At 44.9% G+C, this 22,827-nt stretch overlaps 8 protein-coding genes across 8 annotated transcripts; 5 read left to right on the forward strand and 3 right to left on the reverse strand.

Annotated features, from left to right (window-relative positions):
* Window positions 1-135: 135 nt before the first annotated feature.
* On the forward strand, window positions 136-4,850 carry K450DRAFT_234209 (uncharacterized protein). The gene is made up of 7 exons (XM_051587883.1): window positions 136-680; window positions 746-1,818; window positions 1,891-2,039; window positions 2,101-2,236; window positions 2,297-2,509; window positions 2,587-3,514; window positions 3,542-4,850. Exons 1-7 carry the CDS (start codon window positions 371-373, stop codon window positions 4,663-4,665), a joined length of 3,933 nt encoding a protein of 1,310 aa, XP_051446015.1. The 5' UTR covers window positions 136-370; the 3' UTR covers window positions 4,666-4,850.
* On the reverse strand, window positions 4,850-7,797 carry K450DRAFT_234211 (uncharacterized protein). The gene is made up of 9 exons (XM_051587884.1): window positions 7,442-7,797; window positions 7,204-7,346; window positions 7,032-7,108; window positions 6,806-6,936; window positions 6,672-6,681; window positions 6,351-6,588; window positions 6,223-6,276; window positions 5,870-6,140; window positions 4,850-5,788 (listed from the first exon to the last, which is right to left on the reverse strand). The coding sequence occupies exons 1-9, from the start codon at window positions 7,714-7,716 to the stop codon at window positions 5,035-5,037; spliced, it is 1,953 nt and encodes a 650-aa protein (XP_051446016.1). The 5' UTR covers window positions 7,717-7,797; the 3' UTR covers window positions 4,850-5,034.
* A 1,938-nt stretch (window positions 7,798-9,735) lies between these two features.
* K450DRAFT_234215 (uncharacterized protein) lies at window positions 9,736-13,805 on the reverse strand. The gene is made up of 7 exons (XM_051587885.1): window positions 13,121-13,805; window positions 12,892-13,048; window positions 11,629-12,813; window positions 11,070-11,558; window positions 10,484-11,013; window positions 10,129-10,367; window positions 9,736-10,066 (listed from the first exon to the last, which is right to left on the reverse strand). Exons 1-7 carry the CDS (start codon window positions 13,700-13,702, stop codon window positions 9,856-9,858), a joined length of 3,393 nt encoding a protein of 1,130 aa, XP_051446017.1. The 5' UTR covers window positions 13,703-13,805; the 3' UTR covers window positions 9,736-9,855.
* An 882-nt stretch (window positions 13,806-14,687) lies between these two features.
* On the forward strand, window positions 14,688-16,263 carry K450DRAFT_234218 (uncharacterized protein). Its single transcript, XM_051587886.1, has 3 exons — window positions 14,688-15,263; window positions 15,335-15,433; window positions 15,508-16,263. Exons 1-3 carry the CDS (start codon window positions 14,743-14,745, stop codon window positions 16,136-16,138), a joined length of 1,251 nt encoding a protein of 416 aa, XP_051446018.1. The 5' UTR covers window positions 14,688-14,742; the 3' UTR covers window positions 16,139-16,263.
* Window positions 16,264-17,345: 1,082 nt separating this feature from the next.
* Window positions 17,346-17,961, forward strand: K450DRAFT_234223 (uncharacterized protein). The gene is made up of 3 exons (XM_051587887.1): window positions 17,346-17,480; window positions 17,661-17,668; window positions 17,738-17,961. Exons 1-3 carry the CDS (start codon window positions 17,395-17,397, stop codon window positions 17,887-17,889), a joined length of 246 nt encoding a protein of 81 aa, XP_051446019.1. The 5' UTR covers window positions 17,346-17,394; the 3' UTR covers window positions 17,890-17,961.
* Window positions 17,962-18,943: 982 nt separating this feature from the next.
* K450DRAFT_172856 (uncharacterized protein) lies at window positions 18,944-20,297 on the forward strand (the record flags this gene model as incomplete). Its single annotated transcript, XM_051584164.1, has 6 exons — window positions 18,944-19,159; window positions 19,220-19,309; window positions 19,381-19,521; window positions 19,600-19,693; window positions 19,767-19,910; window positions 19,975-20,297. The coding sequence occupies 6 exons, from the start codon at window positions 18,944-18,946 to the stop codon at window positions 20,295-20,297; spliced, it is 1,008 nt and encodes a 335-aa protein (XP_051446020.1).
* Window positions 20,298-20,566: 269 nt separating this feature from the next.
* K450DRAFT_198073 (uncharacterized protein) lies at window positions 20,567-21,599 on the forward strand (the record flags this gene model as incomplete). Its single annotated transcript, XM_051584564.1, has 2 exons — window positions 20,567-20,665; window positions 20,751-21,599. 2 exons carry the CDS (start codon window positions 20,567-20,569, stop codon window positions 21,597-21,599), a joined length of 948 nt encoding a protein of 315 aa, XP_051446021.1.
* A 102-nt stretch (window positions 21,600-21,701) lies between these two features.
* Window positions 21,702-22,804, reverse strand: K450DRAFT_234230 (uncharacterized protein). Its single transcript, XM_051587888.1, has one exon. It carries the CDS (start codon window positions 22,702-22,704, stop codon window positions 21,985-21,987), a length of 720 nt encoding a protein of 239 aa, XP_051446022.1. The 5' UTR covers window positions 22,705-22,804; the 3' UTR covers window positions 21,702-21,984.
* Between the last annotated feature and the right edge of the window lie 23 nt (window positions 22,805-22,827).

The following is a 22,827-nucleotide window of genomic DNA, read 5'->3' on the forward strand; positions in this document are numbered from 1 at the left end:
AAGGATGAGTTTATAAAGACCTTAGCTTTCTTGGCATTACGCTTGTTCAAAACTGGCGCCCATCTCGAATCTAAGAAAGATTATATTCGATGTTCAAGACACGCTAAGGCTTAATAAAACCATCTGGTATCATTTGCTGGCTGCTGCTAACGGAAATTTAAAACGATGTAGGCATTGACAAATTTGAGCTGGGCGGTAATTTGTTACTCCGTCTCAGTCGCAAAACCACAGTTGCCACACTTTACAGTTTGAACTTTCCTTCGCCTTGATTGCATCTTTTGGACGGATCGATTGCTTTCTTTCAAACCTCTCGACCAACCAACCTAGATCCCTGCTGGATCTTGATAGCCCATTGTAGACTCGTAATGAAATGGACGAACCTGACTTCACTCAGACAAAGCCAGACACTTTGGAATTAAAAGTAAATTCGTCCAAAGTGCCACATTCCGAACACGACTTTGATGACAGTTTTGGCGACTTCCACGATTTCGAAGCAGGAAACGACGATTTTGGTGATTTTGCTGCTGGTACAGCCACTTCTCCTCAGCCCGTCGATGGCTTTGGAACCTATCAGCACGACGCTATTCCAAAGTCAGACTTTCATGCAAGCGAGCTTGATATTCCTGTAGATTCCTCAGTAAGCGAAGAAACCGGACAGGAGGTCCACAAAGATGAAGAAGGTAAGTCGGTTACTTCGGGCTATAGGATGACGTACTTTGCGCTAAGGACAAAGTTGATCGATCAGATATAGCCTCGCCAACTTTGGAAGCGCAATTGACCAGAGATGAAACAGTCCACGAGGAACAGGATCGCGAAACCGATAAAACAAATTCTGGCAACGTGGACAGCGTTTCTGAACATTATGAGAGTGGTCGGATTCAAGCTTCTTCCTCGGCCAACCAGACGAATATACCAGAACAAATATCAGTAGAGGCTGCACCCATCGATGACCAAGTATCCAACGCGGACAGCGCATCATCCGCACCGTCACCTGTTTCAAATGCCGAGGAAGAGTTTAGCGTCAAGGATTATGGGCCAACCTCAAAATCTGAGACAGCGCCCATGTCGGCTTTGACGCCGGTTGAGGCTGTGGGCCCGGTCAGCAATGAAAACGATATTGCTGACGACAGCCAACCATCAGGTTTTTCAGGCAGTACTGAAGATGGAGTTTCTGTTGAACCTAGGAGCTTGAAGTATACCAATAGCAGCATAGAAAAAGAAGATTTGGGAGTACTCGACACAACTGAAATCCCAGATAAAGTTGATGACTTTGAAACACCCAGTATCATTGACAACGAAGAAAGCGGCAATGAATTAAAAGGGTTCCATGCTACTGGAGTACAGGCCGAAGAGGATCAATCTAAATCGCTCGATACTAGTAGTGGTTTTGAAAAGGCTGATGACTTCGGACCACTGGATGATGTCCAAAACAAAGTCCATGAATCTATCGAAACTACTGTCGAACAAGGTCACGATCCTCATAACCATTTTGATGATGGCAAAGCAGATGAATTTGGAGGTTTCGACAATGATGACGATCAATTTGGTGCTGATAATGAATTTGGAGGCTTCGACAATGATGACGATCAGTTTGGTGATGATGATGAATTTGGAGGTTTCGACGATAACGATGAATTTGGTGATGCTGATGACTTTGGAGCATTCGATGACAACGACGATGATGACCATTTTGGTGATTTTGATAGAGAAAACAGCAAAGAGTCGCTAGCCACGTCTCCTAGCGATAATGTTGTACATAACAATCCACCGGTAGTTACACCTTTTCAAGAGGTACCAGTCAATATCAAAAATGCTATTGTAAGTACAAGTTATGAAGGAGGCATATCTGAATGAAGGTTTACGACCTATGTTGACATCAACTGCAATCAGGCTATGAGCGACTTTGGCAATCCGAAAGGGGCTTTTGAAGTATGGGATGCTGTTCTCACGCACATGATGCCAAACGCCAGGGACTATGATAGCCTTAACTTGGCTGAAGAACCACAAGCTGTCAAAGACTTTATCATGAATGCTCACGAGTAAGTGTCTTAGTCTGTCTGCTTTATATCACTCTTAACCACTCACTCTCTTCCATGGTAGATCTTTGTTACCAACCATAACATGGCATGCTCTGACTGTCGATACGGACGATGATAATGGTATACCGAAAGTACAATGGAGAAATTCTCGTATTGAGAAACTGCATCTTGATGCCTTGAAGTGTTGGAGAGGAAATGTGAGTAACGCATTTGTATGTTTATTGGATAGACCGACTTCTTATCCCAGCATTTTGTAGGCCACTGCTTCACCTACTTTTAAGAGCCCCAAATCCTTTTCGCAAAAGGGGATGTCTCCGCCTACCTCTTCCCCCAAGATGGTACCTAATGAGACTGTGGATTCTCATAAAGTCACTTCACCAGTCATCGATAGCACCAAGGTGGATATAATTAAGGAAAAGTCTTCTGTTCCATCACCCAAAAATCCCGTCGAGTCTTCAACCATCACAAAGGTAAGCATTGGAAGGAAGAGAGAATTTGAAGATTATTTGTGTAGCGTTTTCAGATCTGACACGGTTCAATCTTTAAGGTGTCAAGCAGTGATAACATCAGCAATGCATTGTCTTCAAAAATGGATGAAATGCCATCACCAAAACTGGGCAACCTTCCAAACCTTCCTAAAATTGCCACGAGTAAGCTGCCACCTTCGGATTCTGCACCTACTTCCGCAGCAAGTGTGAAATCATTGGACATGCCATCGATATCTCATGTCGTGAATCAAATCGAGAGTAGTACGCGCCAATCGTTGCAGCAGACAAGATCACCCGTTCTACCTCGCCAATCAGACTCGACGGAACGTCAAGCATCCCTTGACTCTTCCAATCGTCCACCATCAACACCTGTACAGTCTCCAAATCTTGTCAAAAGGCAGCAGTCATATAGTGATGAGCGAGTACGGTCTCCATCACCAACACCACATACTCTTAGAACGATGTCGGCGGCACGGCCACTGACACCAACAAGATTCAACCCGCAATCCCGGGTGTCTTCGCCAGGACCAACGACAGCATCAACGCCTGATGAAGCATCTCCTAAATTAATGGCACAATCCCCTCTGAATATGTCTGCAGAAGTACTTGAAACCTCAACATCAGACTCAAGTTTATCATCGGAAAAGCAGCCTGCCAAACCGTTATCTACAGAATTGGTCAGTTCGCCGCCTGCCATTGAGCATGCACAAACAATCTCATCACCTTTCACGTCTCCACCAGTATTTAAATCCGATACAATGGATTCTTGGTTGTCATCGAATGACATGTCCTTTTTGGATGCGCTGGGTGGCAGTACGAAGCCCACCCCTGGGTCAGTCAATAGCGTATCGCAGGGCCTGAAGGATAGTTCTATGGACATATTTGGTGGATTTGAAAGTGCAACGGAGAATGTCCCATCGCCCAACAGATCATCAACGATGCCTAACATACTACAAAGTTCCAATATATCACCATCATTTACGGAATCATACGGTAGCCTGCCTTCCAACATGACTCCTTCTACACCTGAGAAGCCGAAACTACGCGAAAATGATTCCGTAGATAAAGCCTCACCTATCAAATCAGCATCATTGCCACCATTGAACGCAGCGACGAATTCACCAATACATCCACATTCCACTGTATTCCCGAATACATCGCCTTCAGTAGCACTAGAGAAAAGAGATTCATGGCTTTCATCGAATGATATGTCGTTTTTAGATTCGTTTGGAGAATCCGTTGCGGTGAAGAATGAAGGAATATCCTCCAACGATGAGTTTTCCGACTTTGTTTCTCAGTCCCCGAGCACCATTCCAGCCGGACAACCTAGATCTCCAACACAGCCCTTCTCACGTTCGCCCCATTTCACGTCCAGACAGCAGGCAAACAGGCCATCGCAAGCCAGTTTATCACCCGTGGCAACACCAACTGCGCCGGAGAAGCGAGACTCTTGGCTGTCATCGAACGACATTTCCTTTTTGGACACCTTGGGAAGTACTGGAGGCAACATGACCAGCAAAACGAACAGCAAATCCAAACAGATCGGTCTTGGCATCATGGATCTTGATATGTTTGAGGCAAATGCTACGCAATTTGGAGCCAGAGCTCGACCCACTCCGAGTGCTAACACAAAAGATAGTGTGCCCTCACCTCAGTATACCATGCCTGGAGCACTGTCATCCAGCTCGAAATCTGGTCCATCATGGCCCAATATGGGAGGAGCAAGACAAAGTCAACCGCTAGCCCATCTCCAAGGCCAGCCGAAGACCACTGCCCCGTCGCTTGGAAGCCAGAACTCGTTCGACGGCTTCGGAGGCTTTACAGGCTCCGTAGTGTCTGCACAACCTATTCCCGCCGCCCATCCTTCATCGCCTGAAGATGCCAAATGGGATATCTTCAGATCGGCCTCCATGTCTGGAAGTCTGTCCGAGTGGTCGTCGTCACTGCGATCGCCACCCACTGCTGAAAAAATGCACCACCCACCCATGCAACCGTCTCCCCACACTGCTGCCTCCGTGTCCACCGCCGCACCTCCGGCCCTTGACGATTTCGGTGACTTCACTACGGCCGATGATTTTGGAGACTTTAGCTCTCCGGATACCGCATGGAACAACGCTTCGTCTGACGGCTGGTTGTAACATGAGTTGTGTCTTTTAACCAACTTGTGATGTACCATATATTAGTTGTATCAAAATAAAAAGAAGAAAGGCCAGGTGGTTTTTAATTATCACTGATATATTAAACAAAAGCGCCTGTGGTGTTTTCTTTGGTTTTTTGTAGCAGTATGGTAGTAAAAAAATTATAAAAAAATGGGGTGGAGGGCTAGTACCAGATTAAAATGGCTCCCTGTGAAGGAAGATAGTAACTGAAACGATGGGACGAACATGCAAAGGAATGAGTATGGGGGCGAGGCGAGGCGAGGTTTAGGTGAAAGAGGATACAAAAAAGAGGATACAAGAGACAAAATGGGGGAAAGAAAAGAAAAATATTTTTTTGGGCCGTGTGTTTTACAAGAACAGGTAGGAAACAAGGAGAGTGACCAAGGTGATGGGGAGAAGCACAATGGTCTGGTGGGAAGAGTCAGAGGTGGAGGCATTGTTGCTGGGGTTGCTGCCCAGTGCCGAAGCAGAGGCAGAAGCAACGGCTGTCTGGTTGACAATTTGCTTGCTGTCAGGAGCCCACAGGGTGACAGCGTAGTTGCAGCTACCAGTGTTACAAGTGTGGTAACAGTCATCGGCTGGCCAGTTGGGTTTAGCGCTGGCATTAGGATGGCTCCAACCGAGATCCAAGGTACAATCCGAAAACGACTTGAAGTTGCTTGAGCCATACATGTCAATCAAACCAGCGAGCAACCCAATAATGCCAGCAGAAGAGTCTTGCGTGGCCTCACTGTATTGATAGAGTTGATGATCGTCTTGGTAATGATCGCTCTTATCCGGTCCAGACACAATAGCACCATAGGCTATTCTGCGATTATCGGTTAGGCCATTCAAGAAATCATTCTCGATATTGGTCAGCGTCTGATTGTACATTGGGCTCTCGTCATATGGGTTGTAAGAGCTGATGTGGTTAACCCGAAGAGGATACTGCGAGCCCATGCCGACCATGAACGAGTAGCCCTTCTCGCCCATCACATAGTTGACTTGTTGAACACAGAAATTGAACATTTCAACTGAATAAGGATCCGTGTAGCCGATGACTTTGGCCATGGTGACCATGGACATACATGCATTCATATCCAATGCAATCGTGCCCCAGAACCTTGGTACAGAATGAACATATAAGGATATAACAGTAAGCTCAGTTGCCTCAAATGTAGATGGAACACGAATATTGACTCACTCTGGAAAAGCTAACCCAAGCGGAGTCTGTTTGAAGGTCTGTGTGGTACCAGGCAGATATTGAGCAGCAAAGGCTTTGAAATTGGTCATATACTGGGCATCTTTGGTAATGTTGTACAGCAGGACGTGCAAGTGGCCACCTTGGGAATCCCAAGACTCCTCACCCCAAGCATTTTGACAGTCGTTGGTCTGGTAGTAAGTTATTGAGTCATTTAAGTAGGACGATTGGTTGGTGCTAAGGTACAAAAGTGCTCCAGCAAGAGAGATATCATCTGTAATAGGGTGGGAAATTTAAGATCTGCATAACAACATAAAGTATCAGCCAGCCAGTACAAAACCAAACAGAAAAATTACCTGCAACTGTTGACGAGGGATACCAGCCAGCAGCAGCATACCAAGAGCCATTGGCTATAAATAAAACATAGATGGTAAACAAACAAAAGAAGGAAAATATGAGCTCAGCGTAATCAAACGTGGTTTACTGTTTGCGGTATTGTTTGGCGTGTTGTAGCTCTGTGGGTATTGCTTTGCAAAGGTATACATTGATTCAGCATGTTGAAGGCAAAGATCGGCGTACGTCGAGTTGTAGTCTCGGAAAATGATAGAGCCTGCTGCCAGCGCTGCAGCCGACTCCGCGACGATATCACCACAGGGAGTTTGAGGCGTACAGTACAGAGCAGGATGCCAATACTGTTGAGGCATACGCAATTCATACGTTTCCTGTCAGCAGAAGGCGCAGTTTTAGTGTATGAATGAGCGATGGACATATGACCCTATTTGTTGTTCGAAAATTATTCACTTACAGGTGCCAAACTACATGGAGGGACGGACAAAGATAGAACATTAGTTTGGGTTTAACGCTTGCTTTGGGGTAAACTCATTTCGACCCCAGACATTAAGGCAATATTGGGTACGAAATAAATTATTCTCAACTTACTAGTAAGCAAAATCGATATCGTCATTGTCACCGATGCCAGAAATACCCAGTTGACCAACATAAGTCGTATCATTGATATGGGCGTTAATGAGATAGTCAGTACCCCACTTGACGGTGGTCAAGGCTTGGTTCTGAAAAAAAGAAACCGGTGAATAAAAAAGGGCTCATGGACAGGTCAGGAGCGCTCCCCCCTAGTCATCAGTAGGTAATGTAACACACAACATACCAACTCATTTCCAGCTGCCAGGGTGTCTTTGTACCATAACACGTTGTAGGCCAATTGGGTTACTGTCCATGCCAAGGCTATGATGAGAGTGGAAAAGTTTAGGTTTAGCACAAAACGTAATCCAGCATTTATGTTTTCCCGTTCTTCTTAAAAAAAAATATCTTGTACTTACGAAGACCCCATTTCATGGTATTGGCTGCTTCATACCAAGCTCCAGAAAGATCCGCTCCGTTGTCAGCATGGCATGCTATACAAGAATCGCTACGCCATGCTAATCGCTGGGTTGGAATAGGGCCACTACGTTGAATCTCATACCTGGAATATTTGGGTTCAGCGGGAAAATTTTCAAACTGTGTTACAACAGGCAGGTACAAAGGAAAATCCCTTGTCAGCCCTGACCCTCGGCTTACCACAGGTATGCTTTATGAATGCCTTCATAATAATTGGCGTATGGAGGATGCGGTGCCTGGTAGTAAGGTGAAGCAGTAGGTGCAGGAGCGCCGGTTTGTGTAATGATTGGATCTCCTGCAACTGGCTTATCCAGAGGAGGAGCCTCGTTGCCGGTCAAACTAGAACGTTTGTTCAACTTATTGGCTAAAGGATGTCGTCGTTCAGGAAGTGCTGATACAAGGCTAGTAGCGAACAGCCCTGCTATTGCTAATTTCAGGGCAAGGAGTTTCACCATGGGAGAAGAGGAGGGAAGAGTTACGGTCGGATAAATGGGGAGAAAAGATGATGGAAGATATATATTGGAAAAAAAAAAAATATTCCACCTTTGATGTAATAAGAAAGCAAAAATAGGGGAGTTTTATACTGGCCACCGTTTATTTCGGGCGCGCCGTGTACTCTATTTCACAAAGGCGAGAAAGTGAACACCAAAAAGCGTTCTCGGCTAGCTTTTCGGTAAGCCATAATCCCGCCCTGCCTAGGCTAACACCCCATAGCTGATGCTTAGCCACCCAGGTACGTACTATTACTAACGAACTGGGGGTCTCATTTTTCACTTAGGAGAACACAGACGAGGAGATTTTTGTTGTGATATACCCTACATGGTGGTTTTACTTCACAATATGTGTGTGGTGGCGTCTGACTGAGCTGCTGATCGGCTGCTCGCGTTGCTGTGCCATGTCTTCACGCTTCGGTTTCATTTGAGGCCTCAGGCCCCGAGCATTTATGCAGTACTGTATGCTCTTGGCTGCTCTATTCGCTGACCCGTGCATTGTGCGAATATCAAAATAAAGCTATAATGTCTTGAGATGTCTACTGGCGGAGGGCCATCGTTGTCATCGCCCATTTAGGGTAGGGTGGGATACACTGTGTTTGACATCCTAACTTTGTTGGCTACACATAAATCTTCGGCCTCTATGCTTGAAGATTAAAATCTGAGGGAGCGTAGAGTCAAATGGCCCTAGATGTTAAGTTGATGACATGAAATTCACGGCCTTAACATTCACCCTCCGAAAGGTCTGTAACTTTAGTCAGTTCAATATGTCTCATTGCCCGTCTCCGATCATCCGTGCCTTCATGCTTAATACAGCAAGAACGTTCTGTGTTTACGGCTTGAATTAGGTTCAAATGACCACGTATAAAATAAAAAGAAGTCTGGCACAATAACGATAAAAAACCAGCCAACTTGTGCTGAAAAGACGTGGTTTATTCTTAGAGTTCGATGACTGGTTAGTCTACCGTAATAGGCAAGTCTTCAAAGGATTTCATCATGGCTTTTTTTTTCTTTCGCCGCATATCCGTAGTCATGGAGTAACGTTTTCCAATCTCAGACCTGGCCGACTTCCTTGAGGTCCAGGAATGTATTTCCATCCTGGTCTCATACTCATTATGTCGATGTCTAGGAGACATGACATAAACAGTTTAAAAAGAAAGGCTGGTTTGGGATGCAATGGTCTAGAGTTAGAGGAGGGGCGTTCAAGGGTAGAATCTTAAAAACTAGTTCAGTGCAGATAATGTACCTCCTCTCGTTCATCAAGAGTAAAGCAGTTGTTTGTTCAAAACGACACAGCCACTTTCTATCAAAAAATAGCACTGAAAACAAAAACCCTCGGGGCTAAAAATACGGCATGTTCCTGAGCCAATTTTTTATTCGCTTACCCATCTCTATGTAAAACTTTGTGTCGAGTACCGTGTAAAGTGCACGATCAGGGAGTTCCTATCATGCCCTCAGCGTCAACAATCAGTCTTGTTTCTAGACGTACAAGCCATTTCAGCCCTTAATTCTACTCGCTCGCCTTCACGGATTTTCCACCATATCGTTGCCAAGATCACCCATGCTCGCCACACACAAACAAAGCTCACACTGTGTGTACCTGAAAAAAAAAATATTCTCATTTGTTATTTTGGTCAAAATATGGATTTTCATGTTTTATTTCAAAACGCCCCAAGCCATGGCAAGCTAATGTAACCCCCCTTATTGCAACCCGACTGGATGACATACATCGCAATACACAGCCAAGACGAGGTGAATTCGATATCTACGTTGCCATGTTCTTTTCAATAGGGAGGAGATCCCATCATCTGGCCCGTTAGTCCGGACCCGATGTCAAACAATATGAACCATTTCCCTTTGTTTGCCGTGGCAATTAAAAAGATTCCGTTTTGCCTAAGAGTGTGCCAAGGCTGTCGATCGCGCCAGAGTAGGTAGCCAATAATTTGGCAGTGGACATGCGCGGATCGACATGACTTGAAATGGCGGGAGAGTGTCAAAAAAACAAATAGCCGGTTTATTGGTAAAGTCTTGGCTGGAACGAAATGCTTTGAGAAAACAGAGAATGCAAAAAGGTACAAGAAATACAGAAAGAACAGGGCTCATTTATGATCTCTTCTTTGTTTGAAACCGAAAATGCTCCATTACATATACATACACCGCCTTCGAAAGCCAAGAGTGTCGAGCATGCAAAATTAACAACCATACAACCAATAGATTGCCCAACATGTACAAAGCGTGTGTGAACTTTACACCATAAAGGAAACCATAAACAATAACTGCGCAGAAAATCGCGTTGGTGGCCCACTTCAATTTACTACCGCAGTATAAATTAGCGCACAGTCGTACAAAGAATCACATAAATATGAATCTACTTACAAATCCTGAGACCGAGGTAGCATCCGGGTTCCAGTCATCATCTCAACATAGATCATGAAGGGTGCGATGGCAAGGACACTATGGTCGGAAGAAAAGGGCACAAACCAGTGCACAGACAGATTCCGTATCCATACCATCAAGACTGGGACATTGAGTGGCAATAGCGTGAAGAGGAGGATAAGGATAGATTGAAGATAGTGATATCGGTTCCAGTACTTTCGTTTACGAACTGGGTCGGACTTGATGGTCAAAAGAAAAAGACAGTTAACTCGCAATGCCATTTACGACGCTTCCATTAAAATCCCCAAATAAGCCTATATTTTTTTTTATCCCTCCTCCCCCCAAAAAAACTTACTGTAAACGAAGCCTTCACAATGGCGCGGGAGCACGTAACCAGCTGAACTAAGAATCCCACCACAAATGCGAATTGGTAAGGAATGACCGTGGCGACCAATAAGAACAAGACAATGGTCGTGATGACTCTACGTTGAAGTCGTCTCATGTCAGGTTCCGTAGAAACAGTGGGGGGTTTTCGACGTTTAACTTGCGTAGCGATGATGCTTGCCACGCGAAGCACTAGATTTAGAATACCCCACACCAAGACGACTGTCCCGATGCTGATGACGAAGAACACGATGGGCACCCACCAAAAGAATGGATCATGGCTGCCTAGGATCACTTCATCCCAGTCAAATGTTGCTCTTGCTATCCGCTCTGGTACCCTTTGAGAAGTGGCAGGACCCAACTGCAGTATTTCGCTAATAGTGTAGGTGGTGGGAGGGGCGATGGTTTGGTATATACTACAGGCGCTAGCGAGAACAAGAAACAAGGGAAATGACTTTCGCAAACAATACACCAAGCCTTGACCAAAATGAGGAAAGATGCCTAGAAGATTTGGGTCAGTTGGGTGGAGGGTATATAACATGTATAAATGGATGTACCTGTCTTATTATAACACTGGATCTGGGCTAGAACAACCATGACCACAATGATGAATGGAAATACGCCAAGGACTACGCCGTTACGGAAGGCTAGACGTCCCATGCTACCGTACCAATCGACCTCCAATGTCACTTCCATTGGTTCTGGACAAGTGGGATCCATCCAGAATTGTAATAGAAGGCCTCTATGGTCATTGCCGCTTTGTGAAGCCGGATTGCTAGTGAAAGCAGCTTGTCCGTGAAAGGAAACATCGGTCACATCGTTACCGCTTTCACCCCCTAGATTGACGTAGAATTTGGACTCGTGCATACTTGAGATCGACTGTCGCAAGAATGGAGCAAAAAGATTCTGTGACGCTTTACAGTTCGGTCGTGACACGCGTAGATGGTAAGCAAGCATGGCGCTCTCCATGGCAGGTATTTGCACGGATGACAGCATGGTGTTGGACGTGGTAGAGGTTGAGAACGATACTCCACCCAAAGCAATATCTAATAAACAAAGGCGTACAACTTAGTCAAAACCCGTCCATCCTCTCCCAGTACAAAAATTGCCACATACCCGTCATGGACACATCAACGACCTGTCGAGTGGATAGTTCGTCGTAAAACTCAGCAAGCACAAATCCAGCAGGGCCACCTCGATCGACAAACATAACGTATTCGTATCCGACCATTTCCAAGACATGCATTTTCAGAAAGTAAAATTTGTTACCATCGAAAGGGTATCGGTCATTGATGGACGATGCCGGAACAGGGACTGCTACGTCTGATGCATCGACACAGGTCATTGTATGGTTGCTCTTGGTGGTGCTGATAGGTCTATATGTGTTTTCCAACGGATTACAGAGCAGCATGCTAAACCGTTGCGATTCACCGAGAGGTATATCCGACAAGACTGCAAATTGGGTCAACGTTGTGTCAAGCTGGAAGGGTATGCGAAGCATGCGATATGTGTTTGTAGTGGAACCGCGAATCGCTATCCGGTACCCATCTTCGATGAAATCTTGACTATCTCCAGGAAGGCTTACGACGGGTGATGGTACAAAAGGGATATCGCTTGATCGGCGATCTTGTTCTAATCCACTCAAAAAAGCCTTTCTGAACACTTGCATCCTGGCATCCAAAGGTTTTGTCTGGCCGCCTCGTCGAGTATCTACAATGTCTAACAAAGATTTGGCCAAAACTCCAACAATTTGGTTGCACCACAATATAGCAGGATGGTCACTGCCTGTCCACACATTGGGAATGGCAGTAGTGAAAACGGTGAAGCCATGAGTCGCAGGTACGATAGCCCCAATGTTGGCGGAATCAGAGCATACAATGCTATCAAGGCTGCCTCCAGCAATGGAAATAAGAGCAACATCCCGTAAGGATCGCTCTCGGTCGTTTATAGCCGTCGAATAACCATCAATCCAGAACTGATGTATGTCCTTGTATATTTTGGATATCATCCAGTCAAACGGCACCGGTGGTGAAATATGAGGTGTTGATAAAGTAATTATGGTGTTAATATGTCCAGGTTGATAATTGTCGATTGTAAGCATGGCCCGGGCGACTACACCACCCATGGAATGGCCAATGATGATGACAGATTGAGGGTCGGGTAGGGAAGGGTTGAAGCGACCATCGTTTTTTCGAGTTTGTGGATATAATTTAAGAATATAATCTATAGCGTCGTTGAGGTATTCGGCTTGTTCTAGTATAGACTGTCCGTGCAATGCTGAAAACTCCTCATTGAAATCAACTGTTATGCATTTAATTAGTACACGGTCGCGACCCCATCTCGAGCAAACACACATAAAGGTTGGAACAAGTCCTCTACCTGTGAAAATATCCAAATTTTCCTGTCCACGATCCCAATCTTCCGTGTGCCGGCCATTTTGACCGTAAAAAAGGTAAGCTGCCTCTGCAGCTATAGATCTAACTTGCTTGTAGCTTCCAGCATGCCCAGGAATAAATAAGACGGGGACACCTACAGGCTATCATTCGGGAAAGTTAATTCAAATTGATCCGATCTCACATGCTACTTTTGCACCTCTTCTTGTACTTACCTGGTCACTGTTGTCGACGCCTTTTTCTCTATAGAGGTATAAGGTATATTTACCAGCGAACTTTGTCATTTCGCTATCGAAATTATCTTGTTTTACAAAGGATGGTCTCATGTAGGAAACTTGACATCCCTTCGGGTCTCGCTGGTAGTTGACAAAGGAATCGAAAAAGGCGGAAAGGGTGCCAAAAGCAAATAGTACAATTAAGGCAATGACAACAACGGATGCTCTAGTGATAACAAATCCAGAAGGAAGTTCTCGTTTTGGCCGAGCCGAAACTTTCGGAGACGTGATTAAGGTAGGTGAGGTGGGTCGAGAGGAAGAGGATGATAATCGAGGAGAGGCAATAGGCGATGAGGGGTTGGAAGGCGATATAGCGGTAGAATGCACAAATTTCATATCATGATCTTTTACTGTGGACGGCGTACTCGGCCTCGACCTGGATGGCGGTCGATATATTGCGCTCGCATGCTGAAGAAACACTGTGGCTTCCTCTCCCGAACTTGACTCGCTTTCGTATGAATCGTCAAACGTCGAAGCTGGCGAAGCATGGAAATAGGAGTTGGAGGCGGCACGGTCTGTCATCAGTTTGAAGTGTTTAATGAGATATCATGTGCATGTGAAAAGTGATGGGTGGTAAGGAATGCGGGGTACTGGTCGGATTGAAGACTGTAGATGAGAGTGAATTCGTATAAAAAAAAAAAAAAAGAAATAGGAGCCAAGCTGACCGAGACAGAGACCTTGGGGGATCACGTGGATGGCCCGAATTGGAAATGAACCCCGATATCCAATTTGTCGTTTTAGCTGCCTTGGCACTCGCAGAAAATCACACAGTATTTACAGATCACCACTCCTATGCAACTTGTTTGATGCATGCCCTGAAAGGTTGGAGCTCGCTAGTGTTCAATGCAGAAATGGTTAGGGCAATATGAGTTAAATGCATAGCCTATTCAGGAAACATGACAGCGAAGTTCAAGATAGAAAGACACAGTAAACGCATCCATTGTCTTCTCTCCATCCGCTTCAAAGAGAAGAAGTTTAATAGCTTTTTCGTTGTACTAACGAGGCATAAAAACTTTAAATGTTCTGCTTTCGCACTCATCCGAGACCAAATATCATGCGAGGTTTATTAAATGCTTGTAAAAATGGATGGAAGCCAATAACCATGTAATTTGTTTTAACAATTCGATAGTTTAACGATTTTAGCTATTAAAACAATAAGAACAGAAACATTAGAAGTGCTGAAGATGATATGGCCACTTTAACAGGACGTGGGGAAATGGTCATTCATTCTACTTTATTCCCTAAATTCATACCTTTTTTCAGGCTATCCATTAACAAGATGCAATACGTTACAATTGCTGGCGACCACCTCTTTTTCTCTTAAAGTCTTCTGCAATTTCCCAATTATTTTTTCTATCTGGCTGGCTGGCTGTTCCCACCTGCGCGACAGAAATTAAATTTTTCTACTGAAAAATAAAGGGAGCCATTGAACAGCATACGATGTCGCCATATGATTGGCCAGAATTTTATTTCCTCCCTGTCGTATAGACAGGTTGACTGGGGTTTCCCACTCCATCTCATTTGCTCTTCCCTTTGCTTCATTTACTCTCGAAATAACAAACATGGTCAACGCTGCTGATACTCAGGTTGCTACTACCTCAACTGCTGGACATCAGCATGTCCATGGTCCTGATTGTCAGCATGACCACGAACACGGTAACGAGAGCGGCGAATACCAAGATCGATTTTTGGATGGCAGCAACCGCATCATCGCGTACGATCTTTTGCAAGCTCGCAACAAACTACAAGACACCACTGACCCTGATGCCAAGCGCTACTTCGAAGCCAAGGAACTTTTCCGCAAGGGTTATGATCTTGCCATGACCGTCCCCGCTGTCCTGGAGGCTGACACTTTGGACAAGCATGAAGAGGACATTAAAGACGCTGCTGAAAGCATGGTGGCCGCTTGGGTTATGGATGACAAGGCTGCTCCTATGTCTGAGCGTGTCCTGATTTTGGGTCAACAATATGAGAAGGTTCTTTTGAAGAATATTCCTGAAGATCAGCAGGAAGGTTTCTTTGTTAAGGACAGTCTTTTGTTTTCCGCATGGATCTTGCTTGTTGGCAAGCAATATGAGCATTGGTAAGAAGGAGTCAACGTCATTCGTTTGATAGAGCGTTCCCTGTATATTAACCTATTTTTCATGGACATAGTATCACTACTCTGACTTTGGGCCTGGAAACTTACCCTGAATTACCTGCCCGCATGTACTTCGTTCGTGCCACGTGCCACTTGTCTAACGGTGACCTTAAGTAAGTATTAAAACAAGCGCGGTTTTGTCATTGTATGAATGATCTGTATCCTTATATGCCTTGTCACTACTTAGGGCTGGTATGGATGACTTGAACGCCTGTTTAGAAAAGGATCCTTCGTACCCCTTCCCCTACAGCGTGTTGGGCTCTATTTACATCAGCACTAAGAACAAGGATGACGCTATCAAGAACTTCAAGCTCTATCTTGAGCACGGCCACCCTGATACGGCTGATTACACCAACTCTCTTTACGCTCTTGCCTTCCTTACATATGACAAGAATGACAACTCACAAGCTGCCGATTACTACGAAAAGGCTAAGCAAAACGAAGAACGCTTCAAGGAATTGTACGGCAGTGTTCCTGGCATGAACGACATCAAGCGTCAAGCCGTTCTAGCTCATGAGCCAGCTGATGTTGCTAAGAAGATGATTGCTTCATCCATGCCCCCTGTTCAACCCAATGCCAAGATTGAAAGATTGATTGAGGCTGGTATCCTCGGTCGTCCCAAGTCTTATCCTCCCAACCCTAAGCAGTGCTCTGAATGTGGAGCTAAGCACCGTCAAGGTGAGCCCGAGAAGTCTCTGCTTAGCTGCGGTGCATGCAGAAGCATCTGGTACTGTAGCCGTGACTGCCAGAAACTCAACTACCGCAAGGGACACAAGGCTGTATGTGCCAGCATGGCTCAAAAGGAAGTAACAGCATAAAACAGAGAACCTCGATTTTTTTCAAAGAAAAATCTATAGTCAAAAAAAAAAATAATCAAATACATATTCACAGCTTTTCTTGTTTCTTGTTTGTAAAAAATGAACGTCTTCTATTTTACGTTGTACTCTTCTTTGGGATTTTTTTTTGGGTGGGGTGCGTATTGTTTTTGGCCGCGATAGAAAATTTAGGTGAAAAAAAGTCCGATTGGCTAGCGGAAATGGTCTCCACCTCGGTTGTACCTTTTATCGTTCTTCGATCACTGATTACCGCTTTCCCTCTCTTCTTCTTCTTCATACTATACTGAGTGGCTTCCGCATCTATGCCGTCAGTCTCCACCCCAACGCCAGCAGCTGAGCGGATTGCTGCTGCCCAACCCATACAACAGGGCCAGCCAGACTACATTAATCGAATCCTATCGAGGTTCGGTCATCATTTGAGCCACCAACAGCAATCTACTCTCACACAGAATCTTGTACCCGTACTACAGACATCTCGTCAAGGCGGATTAGATGCCAACAAGGATGATCTCTCCCGAGCAGGAGGATCGTTTATGTCCTCACCAGTTTTTACAGATAGCGAAGAAGAAAAGCGAAAAAATGCCCAAGAACTTCAGCGACGACAGCTTGCAGCCGTCGCCATGGCAGCTGCTGCCAATGCAGATGCTAAATAACTGCTTGCCTAATTCCATCATAGACCATCTTTTCTCTCTTCATGTACTTTTAATTGAAACCACCATTGTCAAGAAAATTTTTTTGGATGCCCTCATCACACCGTTCGAGCATTTTTACTTTTTTCTTTTTTCCGATGGGAGCACAAGAAAGTCCTCTGACAATGCCATACCGTGGCTGTATCGTGGCGAGTGCTAGGAAGATGACATAATCCGGCTCGTTTGAAGTTTAATTCGTGTTCATGAGAAAAATTCCACGCTACGGTATGGAGAGTGTATGATTTGGGGCGGTCTGAATTCAATTGTTGTTATTCATTCTAAGAGTTATTCAAATACGCAACGTAAATACCCCACCTTTTCCAAGTGAGGGGAAAGAAAGTTCAAAGGCAGCCTAAATATACCAGCGCGGGCAGTAGTGTGTGACTTGCCACCAAAAAGCTACTGGTTTGGCTGCTGTAAGCTTGCTGTTTTGAGTGGGAAGTAGGGTCAGGTGTTTGGTTGCTAGGTATAAAAAGAGGGGGCAATGTGAGAAAGGGGGGATTAACACCCATCCTTTTCCCTCTCAATCTCTTTTCTCTGTACCCCATTATGAGCGTCTTCTCCTTCGTCGTTAGAAACCCAGCTCTGGCTCCACTCTTTGTCATCGCTGGCACTGGCTGCGTTGCTGCTGTTACGTAAGTAGAAAGCTATACCTGTGCGTGCGGGGAAATCACCCACACCCCGCTCTCCGCTCAGCAATGAGTTTCAGGCGTTCATATGTGTAACCAGACGTGGTTGACGCCAGGGAATCGACTGTGGGGATACTGTGAACAACTCGTACTAACATTTCATCGTTTTATTCTTTTGACCACTAGCTTTCCAGGTGAGTGCATAGCAACTGATTTGTTTGAAAATGACCTCTATTTTTGACACTAACTCGATCTTCTCATAGCCTGGATGCTGATGAAACACCCTGATATCACGGTGAACCGCGCTAACGGACACCCATGGGAAAAAATACAGCAAGATCAGAATACTAAAATGCTCAACATGCATAAGGAATTCTTTGAGAACCGTCGTAACTTGAAGAAGCCAACGTTTTAATGTTTCTTTGGAATATGAGATTCCGCTAATAAATAGTTTGAAGCCAATAAGTGCAGCGTAAACGTTGGGTGAAGAAGAGTGAAGGCTGGCATAGTAACGTGATTCCAGTGTGGTTATTTTTACTGTTGCTCTTTAAAAGCCCTCCCCGTTGCTTAACCCTCTTCCTTATTTAAAATCCCCCCCATGCGTATCAGACGGTTGGAAAGTGCGACGGTCTCTAAAGCAGTTGTAAAAGCAGAAGACCGCTCTCATCATGACGGAGTTCGGAGTGTGGTCGCACAAACACGGTATCCTGCACCTTTGCTTGTTGAAGTCATTTCCACTCCTTGGGTTCAGCTCCATTAATTATTAAATTACCATGTCTAGATTTCCTCGTAAAGCTGCACCTGTGGACCTGAGGCTGATCAAGCGTCCTTCAAAACAGAGCTCAGAAGACAGTCCATCTAAACGAAGGCGTGTCGATGAACCGCAAGTCGCATCTCCGCAAGCTGTTCGTCATGCCAAACCATCGTCAAAGAATCAACTACCAGTGCGACCAAGAGGTCGACCGCGAGGTTCAAAGAATAAAAAAACCATTATGAAAGAACAGGAAGCGCTACGTTTGGAGGAGGGTAACAGAAACACCGCGCGACCGCTCCGATTACAAACAAAGCAGCCCGACTCTTATAAACCACCAACTCCTCCAGCAACAAAACCCAAAACCAAAGCTGGAAAGAGCAAGAAGATACCTGCTTCACCTCTGTCACCGGCCGAAGATCACTTTCTGACGTTTGGAAACCGCTTAACCATGGAAGAGGCTGAGACCGAAAGGGCTGCCCCAACCGCCAACAGCAAAGATAGGTACGAAAGAGCAAAAGGCATCGCAGAGGTAAGCATTTAGATTTAAAGAAGGGAAGAGTGGTTTCCAATCAGTAGGGCAAAAGCTGTGCGAAAATTTGTCCTCTCCACCCCAATACTATGGTGCACGTTTGCTCACGCGACTTCTCCCAAAATACAGGACATTGAAAGGGCCAATAATGTTAAAATAGCTGCACGTACGAAAAAGTTATCTCGCATGAACAAATCGAATCCTTCGGCCTCATATCGACCACATCATCACCAGAGTGATGCGCCAGAACAGAAGATTCATCAAATACGGATAGGCGACTATTTAATTGACACTTGGTACAATGCACCGTATCCAGAAGAGTATAGCAAACGGCCCATATTGTATATTTGTGAATATTGTCTCAAATACATCAAGAGTGAATACACAGCGAATCGGCATAAGGTATGGGGTGCACAGAAATTCTCGCATGACAGCAATGGAGAAACTAACGGGTCACTCTAGTTGAAGTGCATGGTGAAATATCCACCCGGAGACGAGATTTATCGAGATGGCATTGTATCCATTTTCGAAGTGGATGGCAGAAAGAACAAGGTTAGCTGATGCATAGAGTCTTGCTTCGTATGGCTTCATGCCCATGGTTAACACGCCTCGTATCTTTATAGATATACTGCCAAAATCTGTGTTTACTGGCTAAGATGTTCCTAGACCACAAAACTCTTTATTACGATGTCGAACCCTTCTTGTTCTATATTATGACAGAAGTGGACTCGGAGGGATGTCATTTCGTAGGCTACTTTTCAAAGGTAGGAATGCACTTGATTATTTTGCTGTGAGCACGCGTCCAACATAACATGTATGTTAATTTCTGCTCTCTTTTTAAGGAAAAACGATCGCTTTTAGATTATAATTTATCTTGTATCATGACATTACCCTCCCACCAACGAAAAGGTTACGGTAATCTCCTTGTCGATATTAGTAAGTTCGATGGCTGCTGCGTAGACTGAGCAATAGCTGTATATTGATTTTACCTCATCTTATGAAAACCCAGGTTACCTTTTATCTCGCAAAGAAGGCAAACCAGGGTCTCCTGAAAAGCCGCTATCGGATCTAGGAATGCTAAGCTACAGGGCATACTGGAAAACGTGTATTTTTCGCCAGTTGCTTCAAGCAAAAGATTTTATCAGCATTCAAGGTATGATGATGTTCAAAAATATCTCTTGAAATTCTTGTTTATTGATTGATTTGATGCATGCCAGATTTAAGTAGCAAAACTGGTATGACTTTCGATGATGTTATTGCAACCCTCCAGCTGAATCATCTTTTGAGAAAGGATGAACATGGCCAATATTTTCTCGACTTTGATGAAGCATTGATTAAACACCATCTGGATCGAGTGGACGCTAAGGGATATCCGTACGCACAACCAGAAAAGTTGACGTGGGCACCCTTCCTTATTGCCAAGACAGCCTTGGGTATGCTGAACGTGGTAAGAGACGGCTCATCACCGACCACTGCCACAGCTCAGAAAGAAAACGAATTACCGGCGCCAAATAAGAAAAAGTCACCACGTCGTAAATGAATTGCATAGTACCCTCATCCATTGTAATACCAGTACATTTAATCTTTTGATAATCGTTGAAAATACATCATCCCTCCTATTCCCGTACAACCGTGCACCGCCAGTGAGAGGTTAGGAACTTCGGAGTTAAGAACGAGCCCTTCGGTCCTTCTCTCTTTTGCCCCAAACGAAAATTATTGCCTCTGTCCGCACGTGTGACAGAAAAACCCATTCTCCTCCACTTATAAAAGAGTTTATTTTTCTGTTTTCACCAACCTCATCATTCTCTTATGACTGCTGTTAATCGCTGTCCTCATACTCTACGTGCATTTTTCTTGGGATCTGCGTCCCCTGACGTTAAACATGCTCTTGATGCTGCGAATATCCAGGTACGCTTTATAAAACAAAAATTTTCCTCAGTTTGGACAAGAAACACACCTCGTGAAGGCACGTTTTCATTAACCTTTACTGTAGCTGGTTGAATCGCACTATTCTCGAATACAAGACATTGTCCTCGCTAGTCAGACATGTCATATTTTGCTCATCAATCAACCCCTTGCTTTGAGTCTTATGTCTGCACTTACAACCTCGGATCACTGGATGGCCGTCGCATATTTGAATGGAGCAGCTATCCAGGAACACAACATACCTGTGTTTGTTCCCAGACCTGCATCTTCTAGAGTGACGGCTCGTAGCGAAGCAGAATTCGTCATTGGAAATATATTCCAGCTCGCCCGTGTATCCCCTCGACACACGTTTGAAATTCGCAGCAAAACCCTTGGCATTGTTGGCTACGGCAGCGTTGGTATTCAAATCTCAAGCATGGCCGAAGCGCTGGGCATGCGAGTGGTGTTCTATGACTCTGCGGATGTGATGAACTATGGTCGCGCCAAATCCACCGCATCCCTTTCTGAACTCCTTGAGCAATCCGACTTTGTGACTTTGCATGTACCCGCCAATACAGAACCAATGCTTCGCGAGAGAGAGCTATGCCAGACCATGCGCAAAGGAAGCTACCTTATCGACTCATCACATAGCCGCGCCGTTGACTACACTGCATTAGTTACTGCTCTGAAAGAGGGCCATATCGCTGGTGCCTCCGTAGACATCCCACTTGATTCATCCTTCCGTCCTAGTCTTCCAAACTTACTGCTCAGTCACAATGTCCGACATGCTACACAAGAAGTAGCAGACGCAGTGGCAAAGGACGTCTTGGCCGACCTGTCACTTTACCTGGACCAATTCAATGTCCCACTCAAAACCGCATTTCACGAAGACCGTGGCCTGGAGCAACCTATCCCACAGCCGACACTAGCAAAATAGCTAAAAGTATAGAATCTAACCTTCCATGTATACCCATCCCGCACACTTATCGACACGATAGATATATTAAACCCCACCACTGCATTTTGTCCTTGAACCTTTTTAAAAACGATGGAAAAATGCAAGTTTTCCTGAATGAATATGATGGGATATTCTAATTGATTGATTTTATTTTTTGTTGTTTACTTTTTTGTATTACTGCTTTTCTTTTATTCTTCTACAGCAGGATGACAAAGTCTAAATTTTTCACTTTTTCTTTTTACCCGAGTTTGATGTAAATGGCAGGCAATTCTCGGGGTCCACAGCCGTTAACATCAAAGAGTTTGACATGGCTAGATTACATTTTCTTGATCTACATATGGAATTATGTACATTATTTCTTGGTTCATGGTCGCTGTCCAGGCACCACATTTTTGGCGTACTTTGCGTTGAACAAGGTGTAGCTGAGCGTAATGGTGTTGACTTCCTTCATGTAGGGGTCCTCATTGAAGTCAGGGTCAATGAAGAAGAAGACAGGCATATCCACCTCCTCTCCGGCACGGAGCATTTGCTCTTCAAAGCAGAAGCATTGGATTTTGTTGAAGTACTGACCAGCACGGTACGGAGTGACATTGTAAGTTGCGATGCCGACAATATCTTCCTTTGCATTGTTCTTGGCCCTATAGAAGGTCAATGCCGTTTCTCCAGGTACCACTCGGACCTCTCTTAGCTCTGGTTTGAAAGACCACTGCAAGGCGTCAGACGTGTTGGATTCAAACGTGATTCGGATTCTTCGACTTTCAGCGTCCGGCACCAGTCTCTCAGCAGCAAACCGACTACTGTCTGTAACTGGGGTGCCACTGTACCCTGTACTTGCACAGAATATACGATATAATGGCACAGCAGCATAAGAAACACCTAACATTGAGACAAAAATGGCCAATGCGTACATGCCCGATGAAGCATTGGATTCGGAATGCGACTTTGAGGCGAATCCTCGTCTAGGGTATATTGGAAGGGGTCTGGTGGGAGTTTTCCACACAGTGGTAAGTGGTGTACTTGAAGCCCTTGCCAAGGGTTGACTGGCTGTCCGTAAAGTGCGGGCAGTGTGGATTAAACGAAACATGCTGTCAGTTGAAGTGGAAAGCAAACTCTGGGTTGGCAGGCCCCTTTGCAAAAAGCTCTTCACCAGTCACAGAAACCGACAAATGTCACACGTGATATGCCCATCTGAATATTCATTGCTTCG

Source organism: Umbelopsis ramanniana, assembly GCF_025399195.1.
Source record: "Umbelopsis ramanniana AG unplaced genomic scaffold K450scaffold_17, whole genome shotgun sequence".
In the NCBI taxonomy this organism is placed as follows: Eukaryota; Fungi; Mucoromycota; class Umbelopsidomycetes; order Umbelopsidales; family Umbelopsidaceae; genus Umbelopsis; species Umbelopsis ramanniana.